The sequence below is a fragment of the Equus quagga genome, chromosome 22 (assembly GCF_021613505.1).
Source record: "Equus quagga isolate Etosha38 chromosome 22, UCLA_HA_Equagga_1.0, whole genome shotgun sequence".
Classification (NCBI taxonomy): Eukaryota; Metazoa; Chordata; class Mammalia; order Perissodactyla; family Equidae; genus Equus; species Equus quagga.
Window position 1 is genome coordinate 19,665,695 of NC_060288.1, and position 12,260 is coordinate 19,677,954.

Consider the following 12,260-nt stretch of genomic DNA (forward strand, 5'->3'; position numbering starts at 1 on the left):
ATGACGATGCCCTACTTTGCAGAAAGCACAGGCATTGTTAACGCAGTCATGGGCCGCTAACTTGGCTGGCTGCCTCCACACTGACCTGTCACCTGCAAATGGACAGAGGAATCAGATGTATGTGAAGTGCAGGTTCTGGCCGCTGCCTGGAGCTGAACCACCAGGGACACTCCCTGCCTCTTGGCCTCCCACCCACCTCTGTAGTGGGGCTGTGTGCTGGGCTCCGTGGTACCTGGAACATAAACTACTCCAGCTGCACTGCAGGCCTCTTGTTGGTCTGGGCACCGGTGACATCAGCACCAGGCCAGGTGCTACGGCACCAGATTGGTCTTGCTCCAACCTACCTAGGGGAGCAACAAGTTCCAAATGTTTTTGCTGTCAGCGTGGACCAGTGCCAATAACACAGGTTTGGGTCCTGGGGGAAAAAAGTGGGAGGGCGCCCCAGTGAGGGCTGAATGGCTATATATCTTTACATGCATTTTAGATTTTATAGGCAAAACCTAATTGGCCCAGGCCCCGTTCTGGTCTGCAGCGCCAGTGATCTTTGCCAACTTGCCCTGGGCTTTGCACACCCACCTCCATCCCGAGCCTGGTGAGTCCAGGGAACAATGCAGTCAAGGTCACTTTGCTCAAGCCTGCCCTGCATGGAGCCCCGGAGGAGGCTGGTGCTGTGAGAGGCAGCTGCCCCACGGGCTGAGGGATCAGCACCTCCAGGCACACCTGTAAGCCAGGTGCAGCACACTGTCAACAACCGGGGAGGGCCTGAGATTATACCCTGCAAGCTAATGAGTTAGCCTGCCACAGGTGTGTGGATACTAGCCGATGCCTGGGTCACAGGCAAAGGGCTTTATTACTCCTGGCACACCAGGCAGCACGAACTTCAGGTTTACACTGATTCCCCCTGCACCCCGAGTCCCACGGTGGTAATGCAGAACGGCCCAAGCAGGTAGTGCACACACAATGCCTCTGAATCACAGCTGAGAAAGCTAAGCTTAGGAGACCCCGCTGAAGTCAGGGGGCTGCTCTGCTAGGCAGCCAGTCCAGCCTTTGCCCTGCAGGGAGACAGTGGTCTTTATTATCCTAGTCGGGAAACAAATCTGTCTTCTGTCCCAGAGGGAGACCCTGTATCTTCCAAGGCTGTTTGCTAGACAAGCATCCTTGGAAAGAAAGTCTGGAACAAAAGCTGTCACCAGATGCCATGGAGATTGCCCAACACATACCAGTTTCTCTGTGGCACCTGGTTGGGAAACACTGATGGGAGAGGGAAGGAGTCCCCTGGAGAGAAAGAAAGGGCTGCTCCCATGGGAGCTGACAGTCCTCCACAAGCTGCCACCACCAGTCTGTGCATGGCTCAGGAGCCCAACCACCCCTCCCCAGGCTTCATGGGGCCAGGGCACAGCAGTGTAGTCTGGGGCTGCTCGGCCACATTTGTCATACACAACGCTAGGCTGGTGAATATTGTGTAAATTTGCATCAATTAACAAAAACTGTCCCTCATAGTCTGTGGCACCAACTTAAGTAACAACGCTCAAGCCTTTTCATTTCAGATCTGCTTATAGTTCTCATGTAGTGCAGGGTCATAGCCACCAGTAGACTGAAGTTCTTTGACTCCCCACAAGCTGAGCTTAGACTCAGGCTATGAGAAACAGGTGACCTGTTAGATGAATATGTTGTCATCAAGTTGCTAACTCCAAAGGGTTCCCAATCCCTAGGGTGACATAAATGATTTGCAGGGAACTAGTAGAAGGCAGTGTCGAAGTCCAGGCGCAGCATGATGGCTGGGGACACTCCAGCTCAAGTGAAGTTCTCCTAGGACAAAACCGTTTCCAGTCCTATCTGTAATGTTAAGAATTAGAGTGTCCTGGTTAAAAGCACAAGATTTGGACAGACTTGGTTCAAATCCTGGCTCAAATGCCTTCTGTTAAAATGACTTGGAGCAAGTTGCTTAACCTTACTTTCACTGTCGGAAAGCAGGATCACCAGTATAACTGGGTTTGTTGAGAAGATGAAGTAAGATGATAATGTAAACACGCATCAAAGCCCTGGTACATAGCAAGTTCTGTATGAGTAGTAGCTATTACTACACTAAGTTACCGTAGAGCTGCACATGTAGAAATACAGGTCTGACTCAGCCCTCCGCATGAAATCAGACTCCCTAAAACTAGGTGCCGAAACTATAGCCGACGGTTTGGATCTAACCTGTCCCTCAATTTTATCCAATATTTCTAAGAATATAGTCTCATTAATGTCCTCTTCAAATTAAAACAGCACTTAACACCAGGGATAACCATTGTCAACATTTTGGTGAACATCCTCCTACTCATCTTTCTATGCTCCAGATGTACATCTAGTTATGCATATGTATAGAGTATTACATAAATACGCTTATACTGTATATCCGATTTTATAAACTGCTTTTTCACCACTAAATAATACTACCTAAAATTTCAACACCAGTTATTTCTTTGAAATTCTTTGGTTTAGTCCAAACTGAGGAATCAGTCTGAAACAATTAGCATCTTACCTCTTTATTATCATGTATATCAAAGGCTACTACTTTAGAAAAAAATACAAGTTTACCTCACTTCATTTTTATAAGATGGACAAAATCTGAAGTAAAGATTTTTTTAATTAATCAAATTGTATTTTAACATAAATCATCCTGTAATTCCTCTTGCTCCACTAAGCTAATACTGGCATCACTATCGTTTTGTGGAAGCACCTCCTGTCTGGGGCCGGGAAGAGGAGCCTTTGGACGCCTATGCACTGGGTTGATGCCACTGGGTTAAGAGGTGGTAAGGATTAGTCATGTAAGATTGTGACCATTTAGTCATAAGTTGATTAACCCACTTACATATCGCTTGCATTTTAATTCAGATGTTATATTCAGCTTGCATCTTTCCATAATAACCCCCACCCTCAAACCAATACATAGTTATATATTCAGTCAGCATCCATGACTCTGACACTACTGCCAGTGACTGTTTATTGAATGTCAGGAATACAACCAACATAATACACAAAGGAAGTGGATACGGTCTTGCCCAACTGGCATCCACTTCACAGTTAACTGAAAGTCTGAAAGGTTAACAAGTTCTATTAGCACTTCTCATAAACAGATATCTGAAAAAATCTTTTAGTAACTATACTTAGTTTTAAAAAAATACACATTGATCAGAAGGACAAATCAAGAAATTTATTAAGAGTTTAAAGTAACAGGTTCACCCCTCATTTTCCACAAGTCTTTGACCTGTTTATTTTCTATTAATTCACAGAATCTGGGACTGTTTTTGAAGCTAACTACGTCCTGGGATTACTGGGAGGTAGGGTAGTTATGAAAAGGAGAACACTTCAATTCTATGTATAAAAGACCACCTGGCATACTGATTACTTCATGAACCCCAAAAAGTATTTCAATTCAGAGTCAAAGCCCCATGGATTGCCCATTAAAAGAAATATACAGTGGAATGTCTGTCTCACATCCCCCTCCAATCAAAATTAGTGAAATTTCATTGCTGTCCCAAACAACAAAGACAATGGTGTATCAGTTTATTAAAACTACTATTAAGCAGTTAGAACTAAGAGCAAAAGACTGCTATACAGAAAAAACATACAAATATGTAGAAAAAAGTGAAAAACTGAACACTGTGGACTATTTTAACTATTACTCACACAGACGGACCAGATTCAATGCCCACAGAGAATCCTGCTTTGCCCGCGGAGGTGGGTCCCACAATAGTTGAATCACCCGTCCCCATCCCGAAATGTCAAAGAGAAATGAAACTCGGCAAATTTCAGACGATTGGTGTACTTCACTTAAAGAAGTCTTCTGTAAATAAGATCAACCAACCGTCACGCCAAAAACAGCCTGTGAACTGCAAACCTACCCAGAAGGACAAAACAGCCGCCAAAGAGAACCCGCCCCGAGTGTCAGGGTTCGGAAGGAAGTCACCAGGCAGCACTACTCGGCCGCGTGCGAGTCCCATCTCCAGGTCACAGCGCCTTCTGTAGGCCAGGTGTGCTCACCAACCTATGCAAGGGTCTGGGCAGTCCCGCAGGTAACTTTCAAATCGACCTTTGGTGACATCCATCAAGGTCGTGTATACCGTCAGCTGAAACAGAGGTTATTTTCACTTTAGGGATGTTTTCAATTCTAAGATGTCCTGACTCATATCAGCACTTCTGTACTCGTGGAATTGCTTTCTGAGTTTACTTAATATTAAATAGTTAGTATATAATACTACATATAAAGATATAAAAATAGTTCATAATATAAAGATCCAAATAATTAATAATTAAATAATAAGTTAATAATAATTAAAACAACTGACTTCAATAGAATCATTATTCTAGGTCATGAATAGAAATAGGCTCAGGAGAGAATCTCTTCAGTTCCTTACAAGGTCTTTTTCCTGAGCAGGACACTGCTTCACCACCAATGCATTAAGACTCATTTAACCCTCCTCAATGGAAAACTTGCAGTCATGCAAAGCCCAACAGTGTGCTGTGGAGCATGGACAGTTGAGCTCTGGCTATCCTCATCCTAAAGCATCACTAGTACCGTGGGGGGGCCGTGCAGGAGATCACACAGAGGGAGTGGGCAAAGTGAGAAGCCTCGCGGGGCAGTGGGCTGTAGGAAGGCTTCCTGCAGGAGCCACGTTCCCATCCAAATGCTAACGGGCAGGAAGAATTCCTTCTGGTTGAGGGAGTGGAGGCACAATGATTTTAGGGAGGATTAGGGAAAAGGACCAAGGAAAAGAAGAGAAGAAACAAATGGGAAAGCTGGTGAGTATTTCCAGAATATACAAGAGGGAACTATTAGCAAATTGAATGATGAGGAAGCTTTTTGCATTTTTTAGCTCTAGTGTGGGGAAAAGCTGAAAGGATGCAATAAAGTTTAAAAGAAACTCTAATCTATGAAGACACAAAGCTCTGTCTGAAAATGGACCTCAGACTTTGTTCTCCGGAGTGTAGGTGTTCACTGTAGGGTACAGCATGCGATTTCCAGACAGGGAGAAGTCAAGAGTCAAACGCTAGACTTATTTGCCATGTAAGTAAAACTGGAAACAATACTCTGACCAATTTGGACATCAAACCATAGTGACCAGCTTCTTTGTGACAGCTCAAGAGTTATGGTTTTAGTCACACAAAAAGATTTTAAAAAATCAGCCTTAAGCTGAACATGACCTGGGATTCCAGCTCCAACTGATCCAAGATAACAAGGAAAGACACAACACAGGACCAAATTCTCTCCCTAAAAGCAAATATATATATATATTTTAAAAATACCTTGTTGAGGACAGGTTTTGTTGACAGCACATCATATATGGTTGCAAGTGAGATATTCTAAAACACAAAAATAATTTTGTTCAGTAAGTTAAATACAGATGTCAGCAGCCTTACCCACACAGATGGGTCATTAGAAACCAAGACATTCTTCAGCCTCCTCCATCCCCCCTAAAAGAATTTCCCTGGACGTCACTGTTAGAAACAGAGGTAATGGTTCTACTGTATTGCTTTTTCTCTCTCTCTTCCTCCTTTCTTTAATTCTGGCCTGTCTGTCATTGAACTTCACAGAGTGATGTCTGGCATTAGAATAAGAAAGAGAAAGTACAGCAAAATTTTATTCCTTAAGTTAAAAACAAAACAAAACAAAAACTCAGGGGGGATTGTCCAGAGATACCGAATAATAGGAGGTTTATAAATTCTTCAAAGGCCAAAGAAAAATGCCAGAACTAAGCTACTCTTTAGTGGTCACCATTCCTTGTTATGTATGATATTGCCACTGTACCTCTTGGGTTGTCCGGTTTAGACACATCTTAGTGGGCGTCCTGCGATCATCAAGGAAGAAGGGATTTTTCCAACGGTCATAATTTGTTTGTACCACATACCATCTACCCTGCTTGGGGTCGAGTCTAGATGTAAAAAGAGAGATTCCTCTTAGGCCTCATACCTTAAACCTGTACATGTATCAGTCTACACTTCAGTTCCTACTTATTTTGCTTTAACAAATGTACTTACTCATATACATCCAAAGATCGTTTTCTGTCTCGTGTAATCACACAACCCTCCCCAGTCTTGTTGCCTCCCAGGATAAAGTACGCTGGGGCCAATATCTTGGTTTTGGTCAATATATTCTTGGCTTCTTCATAACTACATAGAAACATTAAAAAAAAAAAAAGGAAACATTTTTAGTTGACTTGGAATGAAAATTTTGTAGCTGTGGAAACTAAGGAAGACAAGTATCTGAGGAACGCGTGTTTTAAAAGGATGGTAAGCATGGCTCAGGCAGGAAGAGTCCCTGACTCCTGTGCAGTGAAACAGTGAGATCTGAAATGTTCCCTCTGATCTGAAAGACAGACAAAACGGCCTCAAGTAATTATCTTCCACCCTTATTGTTTATGCCTTTCACTCAACAATAAAACAGAGGGAAATATTAATTACCGTATACAGGGTTTAAGGACTAAAAAGTAAACCTTCCTGAAAATTAGGGCTATAAAAAATTGAAGTAGATTTTCAAAGAAGACTACCAAATCTTATTCCCTGGAAAGCATTAAAAATAAGACATGCCCATTTATTCCAGGTTATTTGGATGTAGTGCTGGCTAAGGGCAGTTTTGCTATTATAAGATTTTTGCACCAGTGCAGAATATAACTTCTAGGTTAACAGGTATTAGGATTTAAATGAAGAATTTATTTACCATTTTTTGTGTATGGGTGATTTTTTTTGGTACACCAAGAAAAATTCATAGGTGCTTTTCACAGTGGCACTATCCTTACCACTTTTTAAATAAGTCAGTTCATTTCCTTGCTATAAACACACAGAGAAAATAGGAAGAATTCCATATGAGTGTTAAAGGTTCACCTAAGAAATTCTAAAATACTTCCTCAATGGAAGATAAGCTGGGAAATATTTTTATATTTAACTATGAGTAATTTAAAATAAACTACAATACATTAAAAGGATCATACACCATGATCAAGTGGGATTTATTCCAGGGATGCAAGGATGGTTCAACATCCACAAATCAGTCAATGTGATACACCATATTGACAAAATGAAGGGTCAAAATCATACGATCATCTCAACAGATGCAGAAAAAGCATTTGACAAAAGTCAACATCCATTTATGATAAAAACTCTCAACAAGGTGGGTATAGACGGAATGTACCTCAGCACAATGAAGGCCATACAGGACAAGCCCACAGTTAAAATCATACTCAATGGTGAAAAGGTGAAAGCTTTTCCTCTAAGATTAGGAACAAGACAAGGATGCCTGCTGTCTGATTTTTATTCAATATAGTATTTGGCAGCACTCGCCAGAGCAGTGTAGGCAAGAAAAAGAAAGAAAAGGGATCCAAATCAGAAAGGAAGAAGTAAAACTGTCACTCTTTGCAGATGACATGATATATATGGAAAACCCTAAGGACTCCACCAAAAAACTGTCAGAAGTAATAAATTCAGTAAAGTTGCAGGATACAAAATCAATATACAAAAATCTGTTGCATTTCTATGCACTAATAATGAACCATCAGAGAAAGCAGGAAAACAATCCCATTTACAATGCAACAAAAACAATAAAATACCTAGGAGTAAATTTAACCAAGGAGGTGAAAAATCTATACACTGAAAACTAAGACACTGATGAAAGAAATGGGAGAAGGCACAAATAAATGGAAAGATACTCTATGTTCATGGATTGGAAGAAGTAATATCGTTAAAATATCCCTACTACCCAAAGCAATCTACAGATTCAATGCAATCTCTATCAAAATTTCAATGGCATTTTTCACAGAAATAGAACAAAAAATCCTAAGATTTGTATGGAACCACAAAAGACCCCAAACAGCCAAAGCAATCTTGAGAAAGAAGAACAAAGCTAGAATTGTCACACTTCCTGATTTACAACTATATTACAAAGCTATAGAAATCAAAACAGCATGGTACTGGCATAAAAACAGACACATAGATCAATGGAACAGAATAGAGAGCTCAGAAACAAACCCACACATATATGGTCAATTAATTTATGACAAAGGAGCCAAGAATACACAATGGGGAAAGGCGAGTCTCTTCAATAAATCGTGCTGGGAAAACCGGACAGTCACATGCAAAAGAATGAAACTGGACCACTATCTTACACCATATACAAAAATCAAAGTGGATTAAGACTGGAATGTAAGAGCCAAAACCATAAACCTCCCTAGAATAAAACATAGGTGATAAACTCCTTAACACTGGTCTTGGTGATGATTTTGTGGATTTGACACCAAAAGCAAAGGCAACAAAAACAAAAATAAACAAATGGAACTACATCAAACTAAAAAGCTTCTGCACAGCAAAGAAAATCATCAACAAAATGAAAAGACAACCTACTGAATGGGAGAAACTATTTGCAAATCATAAAACTGATAAGGGGTTAATAGCCAAAATATATAAAGAACTCATACAACTCAATAGCAAAAAAAATCTTATTTTAAAAAGGGCAGAGGATCTAACTGGACATTATTCCAAAGAAGACATACACATGGAAAACAGGTACATGAAAAGGTGCTCAAAATCACTAATCATTGGGCAAATGCAAACCAAAACCCCCAAAAGAGAGAAGACATCACACCTGTTAGAATGACTGTTAATCAAAAAGAAACGAGACAATAAGCGTCGGCGAGGATGTGAAGAAAAGGGCACCCTGTGCACTGCTGGGGGGAATGTGAATTGGTGCAGCCACTATGGAAAACAGTATGGAGATTTCCTCAAAAATTAAAAATAGAACTACCATACGATCCAGTAATTCCACTTCTGGGTATTTATCTGAAGGAAGCAAAAACACTAACTCGAGGGCCAGCCCCAGCAGCCCAGTGGTTAAGTTCGGCACACTCCGCTTCAGGGGCCTGGGTTTGGTTTCCAGGCACAGACCTACACCACTCCTCTGTCAGAGGCCATGCAAAACACTAAATTGAAAAGATATCTGCACTCCCATAGCAGCATCATTTACAACAGCCAAGACATGGAAGAAACCTAAGTGTCCACTGAAGGATGAATGGACAAAGAAAATGTGCTATATGTCCAACAGAATATTACTTGGCCATAAAAATGGAAATCTTGCCATTTGTGACAACATCCACCTTGAGGGCATTATGCTCAGTGAAATAAGTCAGAGAAAGAGAAATACCATATGATCTCACTTATACGTAGAATCTGAAAAAAAAAAAACTCAGAGATAGAGATGGTCCTGAACTGCAATGGTTTGATTTACAATTTTTCAACTTTACAATGGTGCAAAAGCAACAGACATTCAGTAGAAACTATACTTTGAATTCTGAGTTTTGATCTTTTCCCAGGCTAGCCATACACAGTCCCATATTCTCTTGCAATGCTGGGCATTGGCAGCAAACCACAGCCCCCAGTCAGCCCCGCGATCACGAGGGTAAACAACTGATACACTTACAACCCTTCTGTTTTTTGCTTTCAGTATTCAGTAAATTACCTGAGATATTCAACACTTTATTATAAAATAGGCTTTGTGTTACAGGATGTTGCCCAACTGTAGGCTAATGTAAATGCTCTGATCACATTTAAAGTAGGGTAGGCTTAGCTATGATGTTCGGTAGGTTAGTCTATTAAATGCATTTTAGACTTACGATATTTTCAGCTTATGATGGGGTTACATCCCAATAAACCCATTTAAACCCGTTTTTGGGGATGTAACCCCACTGTAAGTCCAGGAAGATCTGTACAGAAAACAGACTGGTGTTGCCAGAGGCAGAGGGTAGGGGTTGGACAAAATGGGTGAAAGAGGTCAAAGGGGACAAACTTCCAGTTATAAAACAAATAAGTTCTGGGGAAGTAATATGCAGCATGGTGACTATAGGTAATAATACTGTATTGTATATTTGAAAGTTGCTAAGAGAACAGATCTTAAAAGTTCTCATCACAAGGAAAGAAATCTTGTAACTCTGTATGGTGACCCATGTTGACTAGACTTATTGTGGTGATCATCTCAGAATGTATACAAATATCAAAGCGTTTTGTTGTGTACCTTAAACTAACATGTCAATTATATCTCAGCAAAAAAAGTTTAAATAATTTAAAAAATAAAATAATTAAATCTGACAATGAAGCAACCGAACAGATTACCTTGTGCTATTTTCCAGAACTGATCTAAGGAGAAATCCTATCCACATGGCATCTTTCTTTCCCAAGATCCATTCTAGGACACCTGGAAGAGATCAAACACAGTGTCAGAGGACCTGGAAGAGGTTAGACTATGAACCAGAAGGCATCATCCAGACCTCCTCTTAAAACATCTATGAAACTCCCATTTCATTTAAGAACCCTCTACTCACCCATATAACCGCCATTTGTACTGAAACGTTCATTTAGCGTAAGACTAAACAGTCCCTGAGAAAAAGACAAAGCAGCGGAATCAGAGACCTCCATCATCCTGTGAGGCCCTCTCACTGTGCTTGATATTGTACTTCAAGGCCTGGATTGGGTGATGGGGAACCAAAAGATCAATCAAAACCATGGTAACATCACCTTCTGTGCACAGAGCTTTAAAGTTCAGAGCCTTTTCACATCTAACGTGTGAGGTAAGTAGGTGGGATGTTACCAGCCACACTTTTCTGACAAGGAAGTGAAGTGCACAGCATTAACGCCTAACTTGCTGCAGTGGCAGACCCAGGACCAGATTCCAGATTTATGTTCCCAGCCCTACACACTCAGCCGCATGCTTTTTCCTCAGAAGAGGCTCAGAAACCTTCACTTCCTTTCTAGTCTTCTCTACTCTGTGAGCTCAGACCTCTGAAGGTGACAAGAAGGACAAAGGGATAATCTGGGGCTTCGTATTCTTTTTAAAAGTCCTCATTTCCTTAGACTCCACCCTTCACAGGGAGTAACAGCAGGACACACAACCATCTGTAAAATTATGTAACGGGAGACGCCTTACTGGTTTGAATCCTGTTAACATGCCCACATAGCCAGCAAAGCTTGTCGCCTTGAAGACAGTTTTGTTGTTCCTCTGGAAGTCCAGATTCACCGTTAAAGGTTTCAGCTGCTCAGTGATGACCCAGGAATGATTATTTATATTCCACCTACACAAAACAGATTTCAGTGCTATTTAAGGACAAGGATGATGATAATGCTGAATATGACGCTGATGGCCAAGCATTACACTAGGCGCTTTATCTACCTGATCTCTAATGATCAACCCTAACAAGAACTTTGCAATATGGGTGGTTCATCCTCCATCTTCCACAAGATAAAAGTGAGGCTCAGAGAAGTTAACTCCGCCACTGTGAAGCCTGTAAACACCAAACCCCAGATTCAAATGTAAGTCTTTCATTACAAAGCCCTGTTGTAGATAAAGAAAGGTCAGGACGACACATAGAATGCTATTCTCCCTTCTAAGCAACAAACTAGACATGCATCTAGGGCCTTGAGGCATGCTCCAGATTTTGTTCACTAGGTGCAACCCAGTTACAAACTCTCAAATAAGTGAGTGAGGGTATGCCCATCTTGTCTCAAAACACAGGACTCCAGTGTCTTCACTTCTGGTCATATTTTGGGCAAGACTTGAGACTTACTGTTCATCAGTGTAATACAATCTACTCTTCTTAAGGACTGATACACACCATGTTCTTTACTTACCCAAGAAATAATCCAAAATCCATGTTTCGCCCATGTAGTACATGACCTAATTCAAAGTAGGCAAAAGAGACCTGTAGTAGCAGTTATGATAGTACCACCGATTCTGAATCAAAGCTGGACACTTAATTTTGGTTGGCTGATATTCACAACTGTTCAAGCCAACAGTAAGAATTAAGCAGCATTCTGATAGCATAAGCCTTAAGATGAAATTGTTGTCCCTGTCACATCGGCCAGATCCCCTCATGATACCTGAGAGCACAGGGTTCCTGGTAAGTTCTGAATATGGGAAAAGGATCAAAGGTCATTCTTTGTCCACTATGACACTCTTCTACGTAGACAGAGCTCTCTCAGCCTCACCTAATGTGACTTACCAACATGCTTCCCTTCAGGGATGGGCACCTAGAGCTGGGCGTCTCAAGGGTTCTGCACAGGCTGGCTTTATACCCAGGATATAGGTCAAAAATAAGAGGGAATCAGGGAAAATCATCCTGTGCCTTGTACTCTGGGGACTGCCAGGAAAAACATGGGAAAGTGAGGCTGGTCTCCAGAGGGTCCCTTGGCTGGGAAGTGACGGGCAAATGTTTGTCCTGGGCTTAGAGTAAAGGCTGGGT

General features: G+C 41.4%; 1 protein-coding gene across 3 annotated transcripts in view; it reads right to left on the bottom strand.

Annotated features, from left to right (window-relative positions):
- Positions 1-3,174: 3,174 nt before the first annotated feature.
- The window catches only part of ASAH1 (N-acylsphingosine amidohydrolase 1), a 33,650-nt gene continuing 24,564 nt past the window's right edge, over positions 3,175-12,260 (bottom strand). For all 3 annotated transcript variants that reach the window (XM_046648419.1, XM_046648420.1, XM_046648418.1), the window contains 8 exons: positions 11,650-11,695; positions 10,949-11,093; positions 10,347-10,401; positions 10,138-10,219; positions 6,022-6,153; positions 5,792-5,915; positions 5,290-5,346; positions 3,175-4,112 (listed from right to left, as the gene is read on the bottom strand). In XM_046648419.1, coding sequence (XP_046504375.1) covers positions 4,023-4,112; positions 5,290-5,346; positions 5,792-5,915; positions 6,022-6,153; positions 10,138-10,219; positions 10,347-10,401; positions 10,949-11,093; positions 11,650-11,695 — 731 coding nt within the window. In that variant the 3' untranslated portion in view covers positions 3,175-4,022. The remainder of the gene's footprint in view (positions 4,113-5,289; positions 5,347-5,791; positions 5,916-6,021; positions 6,154-10,137; positions 10,220-10,346; positions 10,402-10,948; positions 11,094-11,649; positions 11,696-12,260) is intronic.